At 58.4% G+C, this 8,038-nt stretch overlaps 1 protein-coding gene across 9 annotated transcripts in view; it reads right to left on the bottom strand.

Moving 5' to 3' along the window:
* TBC1D16 (TBC1 domain family member 16) overlaps window positions 1–8,038 on the bottom strand; it is an 81,562-nt gene continuing 73,524 nt past the window's right edge. For 6 of the 9 annotated variants that reach the window (XM_023651873.2, XM_023651876.2, XM_070226817.1 and 3 more), the window contains 2 exons: window positions 6,080–6,226; window positions 1–5,093 (listed from right to left, as the gene is read on the bottom strand). In XM_023651873.2, coding sequence (XP_023507641.1) covers window positions 4,845–5,093; window positions 6,080–6,226 — 396 coding nt within the window. In that variant the 3' untranslated portion in view covers window positions 1–4,844. The remainder of the gene's footprint in view (window positions 5,094–6,079; window positions 6,227–8,038) is intronic. The other 3 variants (XM_070226820.1, XM_070226821.1, XM_070226825.1) reach the window with 1 other exon arrangement.

The following is an 8,038-nucleotide window of genomic DNA, read 5'->3' as shown; positions in this document are numbered from 1 at the left end:
TTTGTTGTCAATACAATTTTATTCCGTTTGAGATGGAATCCATGGGAGCCGGAAGCACGTTGGGGCCACGGCTAGCAGGGGTCACAGCGACTAGTCCAGGACGTGCAGGGCCTGACTGGTGGGTAAGCGACTTAAGAAACAAAACAAAATACAGAGAACAAATTGCTTGCCATGGACGTCAGTAATCTCTTGGTAGTGGTGAAATTTCATTGTGTTCTCTTTAAACAACAAACACCTGTTCTCTTTAAGCCAAAGGTGCTGGAGAGAAGATGGCCATGTGACTTGATCTCTCTTTGAACCTGAAATGTCACCTTCCTACCTAGAAATTCAGCACGACGTGTTTCAAGGGCCAGAGGACAGCAGGCTGTCTGCACCCCCGCCCTGCTCCCCACAGGCCCAGGGACGCCCCCCCCTCCTGGGCTCCACGGTGCTGATCCAGGAGGCCAGTTTGGCTGTTTCCACAGCTGAGAGGTAAGACCTCAAGGGCACCACCATGGCCCTGTGGCAGAGCCTTGCACGCCCACGTACACACAGACACACACCTCGCAGGGTTGCTGAGGTCATGGTTCATGGCTGATTCTTCTTGGTGGCAGGAGTGGGGTGGCATGGGGTGAATCTTAAAGAAGAGGCACAGAGAGGTTCCCCCTTGGCTGGGGACACGCAGCTAGGTGGCCGTGTGGAAGGGAGCGGGTTTGCTGACTCTCAAACCAGGGAGAGCTCTCGAGGTTGGAGCACACCCCATCTCAGACAAGGCTGCTGAAGGCCAAGGTCAAGGTCAAGGTGAGTGGTCACTTCCCTGAGTGGTAGGTGAGGTCGCTGGGGCTTGGTAAACCATCCCCACATCCGCTTTTACATGGACGAAGTCCCCGCCGTGCTATGAGGGGGGCAGGGTGGGCATCGTCATTCTCATTGCATGGACGAGGAAATGGAGGCTGGGGAGGGCCAGGGACCCGGGAGGGTCAGGGTGGGACAGAAACAGGCCCCTGACTCTGGGGGAGTGTCCTCCCCCTTCACACACTGTTCTCAGGCTTCACAACTTTGGGGAAACGAGCTGTTTCGTTCTGGGCAGTTCCCTCTGAGCCAAGGACACCAAGGGGCAGAAAGCTTTCACTGCAAGGAGGGCCCTGCTGCCTGGCTTAGGAACGCAGGCTAATGGGATCCGGGGCTGTCTGGTTCCCCGGGGTCTCTGGGGGAAGTGCCCAGCCTCACGCCAGGCCTGTGGGCTCCCTCGTGGCTCGAGGCCAGTCGTGGGTCCTCTGGCCAGGCCGCACATGTGTGGTTTTCCTGGGGGGCCTCCCTCCTCTGGGGCAGCGTGGCCTTCAGGAGCCTCTGCTGGGCACAGATGGGAAGAGGCTTCCTTCCCTTTGCTCGGTGAACCCAGCTGTCCCTGACGCCTTCCAGCCTCCCTGTGGGGGGAGAGGTGGCGGGATGGAAGCTGGAGGCTTTCTGAGAGGCAGGGCACAGGCATGAGCAGATTTTCATCACCCTGGGGGCTGCCCCCTCCAAGTTCGTTCTTTTTTTTTTTTTAAAGATTGGCACCTGAGCTAACAACTGTTGCCAATCTTCTTTTTTCTTTTCTTCTCTCCAAAGCCCCCCAGTACATAGTTGTATATTCTAGATGTGGGTGCCTCTGGTTGTGCTAAGTTATTTCTACCAGACAAGAACAGACAAGAGAGCTCAGAGGGACCTCACAAAAGCCGAGGGGAGAGCCTGAGGCCCCTACCATAGTCCACCGTCTTTGCCCCATTTCCTATGTCCACCCATCCAAGGTCGGAGATGGGGGACCTCTGCCAGCTACTGCCTCTTAGCCCAGGGGGAACCCCAGTTTCAGGACCAGCATCTTTATCCTGTTCAGCTCCTGCCGCCAGCGCGGTTCAGGCGGGGCTCTTAGGGAAAACTCAAAGGACAACATGGTGCTGCCTGCTGATGCGCCCAGACCGAGCTGCTGATGGAGCCATGCCCTCAGCACTGCAGACTCTCCTCCTCTGCAGAGGCGGGCGGGGCTCCTCCCACCCTGCCCATCCACCCCTCCCTCTCGAATTGGCTCAGGGACACTGATTCCCAAGACTTGTGAGTTCCAAGTCTTCCTGGCTCGGACCTGAGTTGGAACCTTCTGGAAGAGCACACTGCTCCCCTCTGCACCTAACCAGACCCCAAGCCCACCGTGTCCCCAGCTTGTGCGTCCCCTGCCCTCCCGGGCCCCGCTGGGCCGGCGAGCCCCCTCCGTGCTGCCTCTTCCGTGCCAGCACCTACGCATCACAAGTGCCCTCTCCCCAGAGGCTCCAACGACACCGTGTAACAGCAGCACAGAGAGCAGCGGGGGGGAGAAACTTTTAAGTATGCGTGCACACGCACACCGGCCAATAACATTATGTGTCATTTTAAAAAATGGGTTAAATGAGCAGCATCACGGAGGACGGCCGCGCCAGGCTGACTGCCCCACATCTGCACGCCCTGGCGGTGGGCAGGCTCCACGTCTAATGACTGAATTATCACCCTAATGCCTTTTGCTGGCTGGGAATAATCCTGGGGCAACAGCTGCCGCAGGGTTTTTGGCTGGTTTCCTCTAATTGCATCCAGATTAAGGGAGCCGTGCAAGGGGCGGGCCTTCTCCATGCCCTCCAGAGCAGCGGGTCCTTCGGGTTCCAAGATGCTGGCTGCTCCGAGAGGCACAGATCTCACGGGGGCCCAGCCCAGCCCACAGGGGTGCAAGGTGGGAGAGTGAAGCGGGGGGGGGGGGGGGGGGCACTTGGAACGGGGTCTTGGGTGGCTGTGGGACTGGGGGATCCAGAATGAATGCTATGCCCCAGGACCCTCCAAAGTGAGAGGATCCCTGGGACACCCCCCCCACCCCCCCGGCAACGGCAGCCCAAAGGCACAAGGAATTGCAGTGATAATGCGTGGATGCTCTGCTGCTTGAGAGGGTGAGAGAAGGATGTTATTTGGACCAAGATCCCCGGTGGAAGTTGCAGACTGTACCAACCAGGTCCTCACCCCTCCCTGAATGCCGGGCCCTCACCGGCCACTGTGCAGCTCCTGTCACTGCAGGGGAGGGTCCACTTCCCTGCCCCTCGATGCCGAGTTGGCCATGCGACTGCTTTGGCCACCAGAATGATGGCAGGGGTGGCGTCCACCAAGGCTTGGAAAGGCGCCTGTGCACTTCTGCTCCTGCACCTTTGCCTGGGCCGGGAGCAGCCCGCAGGAGGGATGCGAAGAACACAGGGCGGTACCAAGGCTGACCTCAACACAGGTGAGCACCCCACTGGGCCTTAGCAGCGAGCTGAGCCCAGAGAGAGGAGCAAGCCCAATCAAGAGTGGAACCACCCTGCCTAAACTGCTGAGCCGCAGACTCATGCGCCAGAGAAGCACGTGCTGTTTGAGACTACTAGGTTTGGGGGCTTTTTGTTATGTGGCATTACTGCGGCGATGGATAACTGATACGTCTGTTCATGGGGGTGTGGTTTCTAGAGGATGGGGTGCATATGGCCTGGCTAACTCAAGCCATTTCCATAACAGATCAGGAGCCAACACAGAAAGGCAATCCTCCTTTCCCAGAAGCAGAGCAGAGGAGAAGCGCACCCCCAACCAGCCTGGACCCTGCCACTGGACTGTAGCGGTCAGGACCTCAAGAGCTGAGCACTGATGGGCTCCAGGATGGGCTCCCCAAAAGGCTTTTGGACAGAGGGACCGGGAAGCACCAGCCTTAGTCTCTTTGCCTGCTGGAGGACTGGGGCTCATGGAGAGAAGAGAAGCTGAGGGAGGAGGCCGTGGACTTCCTCTTTCCTGTTGATAAGCTTCTTTTTAGAGTGGCCCCATCCAGCAGCGTTCATTCTCCAGAGAAAAGCTCAGCAGGAAGACGCCTCAGTCAGGGCTGTGTCCACGGTGCTCTCAGCACTTCAAGGACTTTTCTCCCCACAAGGAGGTGCAGGAGGATTCAAGTCTCCTTGCTCCCACCAGTGCAAAAAGCAGCTTTCTGTGCAAATGGCTTACATCAATCTTTTGGGGGAAGGAGAGCGTGTTGGGAAGAGCCGGTTCCCACACAGAAAGCAGAAGGCGCCCTGAGTGCTGGCTACCGACCTGTGGTCACTCTTACATCCAGCCCCCTGAGAAGCTGATTTATAGAAGACCCACGTTGACAGGAGACGGCCGACACTGCAGGACACGGGGGTCCTTCTACCTGCTTGTGGGTGCCTTTGTCCTGGTTGGTCAGTTAATACACTATCACTTCCTTCAACCCTGCAGACTCTCTCCAGAGGATTGTGTGTGTGCACGTGCACACATCCCTCGACCCACCCAGCCCCCAGCTGGTTGCTGTATTTAGTGTGGTTGACTTTAAACAATACCGAAGAACCTCACATAGAAATTCCCCAACTAAAGGACAGGAATCCGATACTGTTGCAACAGCCTGTGGCTCAGGTTCATGTGCAGGCACTTTCCTTCACTCACCAGCAGTATAAAATGTTTACACGGAAAGGGTGAAAAGCCCCCAGCTTCTCTGTTCAGTGCTAATGACGCTGGAGGAGTTCCTGGGATGTGTGGAGAGCCATCAAAGGCAGGCCACGAGAGACCCAGCCAGCCTGGTCCCCAGGTGGAGTGGCCGTGTGTTTTGGTGCCTGTTTCAGGAGCTGGCTTTTCTCTGGGTGGCTTGCGGGTTTCACTTCTGTCACTTCCGGACTCTCTTTTTGTCGTTAATATGAAAAGCTACCCTTCATGGTGCCCAAAGGCATTTTCCTTACGTTTCTACCATCCCCTGTCCCTTCCATGCCCATCCCCACCCCCCCCCCAACATGCTCAGGACCTCCAGCGAGGTCCCCTCGACCCTCGTCCAGCGCAGGGAGCCCAACCTATCTACGGAAACTGAAGCCGTCCCGAGGTGTCTTTGGGCCCTTCTTGCCCTCTCTGGGGGGCTTGGGTGAAGGCATCTCCACTGTGCCCCCGTAAGGACAGCTCTCTGACCCTGGGTGGTGGCCTGTACACTCTACAGCGGGTATGTAACCACTGTCCCACATACCGGTCCCACACAGCTTACACAAGTCGTGCAGGCTGCACGGGATTCGAGGCAGGAGACGAAACTGATGCAGCAAACTCCTGGCCTGCAAAGAGAGAGGACAGGCAGTGAGCAGGGGCGGGGCACAGCCAGGTGGCCAAAGGGCAACAGCAGCGGTAGCCAACACTTGTGGGCCCCACTATGTGCCAGGCTCAGGGCCGAGGGCTCTGCCTGCCACACCCACTTAGCACCTTGGTCCAGCTGCAGTGAGCGAACCCACAGGTTCTCACAGTGAGGCTCACATATAGCTCAAGACAAAGAAGCCTCCCCAAATGGCCTTCCTGTGAAGGGTGAACACGGCAGCCGAAGGCAGCACAGGGCCCCTGCCCAACCGGCAGGCCCACCTTGTCCCTGTTCCCCATGATGCCCTCTGACAGCCCCCACTATGATGCCCTGGCCCTCTGCTCTGCCCCAGGGCTCCCTGTTCCAGCCCCTGCAAGGTCTGTTTCCACCACCTGTGCAGGACAGTGCCCTCTGCAAGCCCTCTTTCTGTCCACCCTACCACTCGCCCCCAGACCCCTCCTCACTGCCCCTGGGAGACCACCAGAGAGCTTTAAGAAGCAGCACCTCCAGCAGGAGTCTGGGAAGTGGGGCGGCAGCAAAGTTCCCCTTTATGCCGCTAACCTTGGATGAGAAGTGGCCACCCCTCCCCAAGCCTCCTTCTTGGTCTTCCTGGCTCTGGGTTGTGAGTGAGGGCCCCAAGTTGGGGACCCTATCTACCAACCCCGGCAATTTGTTCACTCCAAGAGGCGAGGGAGGCTCTTGTGTCAGGACCCGATGGGCGATGGTGCCCTAAGGAGCCCAGCAGCAGAGCCCGAGGCGCTGCCAGAGGTGCTGACCCCTGCGCCTTGGTGGGGAGCTCCCAGGGCACGGGGGCGGGGCTTGGGGGGGTTCACGAGTGGGCGTGGCTCTGTGTATGCGGAGGGTGGGGCCTGAGCAGGGACAGGGCTCTGGGTATGCAGGGGGCGGGGCACATACGGGGGCGGGGCTCTGTGCATGGGAAGGGCAGGGCGCATGCGGGGAAGCGCTCACCTTCCTGAGAACGAGCTTCCCGTTCATGTGCATGGCCAGGTTTCCAAAGTGCAGGAGCATCTGGTCGGTGGCCAGCTGCTGCTCAATGACATCGTCCCCGTAGATGGCCACGATGGCCACACAGATGAAAAGATGGAAGTAATCTGTCTGGGGGGTGGAGAGCGGGCTTCAGGTAAGGCCCCGGACCCAGCCCGGGGCCCTGCCTCCAGGTGAAGGCTGAGTGCAGAGGTGCGGCGTGAGGGCTCCAGGGTGAGTCTGTCTGGGTTCATGTGGCCCTGGGCAAGCCGCGTAGCCTCTTTCGTCCTCAGTTTCCCCACCTGCAAATGGGCAATGTCAGTACTTACATCCAAAGGGAGGATGCTGGTGCTGGCCCCCCGTGGGCTGCTGCTACTCTTCCGAGGAGCCCTCCGGGTGCCCTCCATCAGGGGGACAAAGAACACGCTTCCTCGGAAGGCTGAGCTGTGCTCATGCCAACATCTTGTTCGTAAAGGTCTTGAGTGATGGTGCATGCAGAAGGCTGCGTCAGAACCCTCATGGAACGCGCCAGCAAGAAAGAACCTCTGGCAGCCACCCACTGGTCAGTGTCCTCCTGCCTCATGGCCAAACGTCCCAACTTGCACCCCAGAAATGACTCTTAGGTTTGTTGGTAAGAAGGTGGGAATAGGAGCCTAACAGAGTGGAGCGCAGAAGCTCCCTGATGGTCCCCACAGAGTGGCTAGAACCATCCGCTGTCTTTAACTGTCTTTCCAGAGCCCATGGAGGACTCCACCGCCCTCCTTGGAGGCCGCCTCACCGGCTGAGCAGCAGGAAGCTGACAGCTGGTCCTGCCGGTGGGTGGGTGCGTGCTGTGCGCCCTCCTGCCCGGACGCTTTGAGGGCGTGCTGTCTTTGATTCACACTCGCTTCCGGGAGAGGAGGAAGGACACGGACCACCAGGAAGCCCGTGTTTAGTCTCTGGATGTCGACCACCCAGCCAGGCGGAACTGCGTTCCTGAACCGGGCAGGGTGGAGCCCACGATGTGGGCCAAATTATGGGAGCAAATGCCCCCCACCCCACCCGCTCGGCAAAGACCACCCGCTAGGCCGCTGGGCCTCGGACTGCCAGCCCCATCCTCCGAACTAATCCAGGATGGTCTTGCTGCAGCTCAGGAGATCCTTCTGCAGCTCTTTGAACCCTGGCCAGGGTGGGAAGACAGCAGAGGGATTCCGGGAGGAAGGATGTCCAGCTCCTCCCAGAGAGGAACGTGGGGAGGAAAAGGTGGGGCACGTCCTAAATAAGGCGGACGGCAGGCAGGACTAATTTCAGTTCCCTGGACAGGGCCCAGGGCAGCCCAGCCCCCATGGGCAAACTAGTAGTAAATGGATAAAATAGAGCTTTTCTCACTCAGAGGTCACTTTACAAGTCAAAGGCACCACTGGTAGTGACCCCCCACCGCCCCCTCTGGCTCGCTCCTGATGAATGAGCCTGCCCCCACCACCGTCATCCTACCTCCTCCCCACCCGGGAGCGACTAATTTGATCAAGGCTAAATTTAGCCGAAAGCCCCCAAATGGCGTGAACTTGGTTTGTGGACTTCAAGCAAACGGCAGCCAACAGAGATGGCCAAATAGGCTTCTCCACTGTGATGGTTTTTTTTTTTTTTTTTTTGAGGAAGATTGGCCCTGAGCTAACATCCATGCCCATCTTCCTCTATTTTATATGTGGGACACCTGCCACAGTGTGCCTTGATAGGCTGTGCTAGGTCCACGCCCAGGATCCAAGCCGGCGAACCCTGGGCTGCCGAAGGGGAGTGTGCGAACTTAACCACTGCACCACCGGGCTGGCCCCCCACCCTGTGATTTTTGCTAGATCCCAGTAATGAAAATCACCACGAGAAAGGGCCCCATCTGTTGGGTGATGCTCAGAGGTCACTTGTAACACTTCCGTAAACACGATGTAACGAGGCGGCAACTCTGCGGCT

This window comes from Equus caballus, chromosome 11 (assembly GCF_041296265.1).
Source record: "Equus caballus isolate H_3958 breed thoroughbred chromosome 11, TB-T2T, whole genome shotgun sequence".
NCBI classification, from domain to species: Eukaryota; Metazoa; Chordata; class Mammalia; order Perissodactyla; family Equidae; genus Equus; species Equus caballus.
This window is presented reverse-complemented; position numbering and strand designations above follow the sequence as displayed.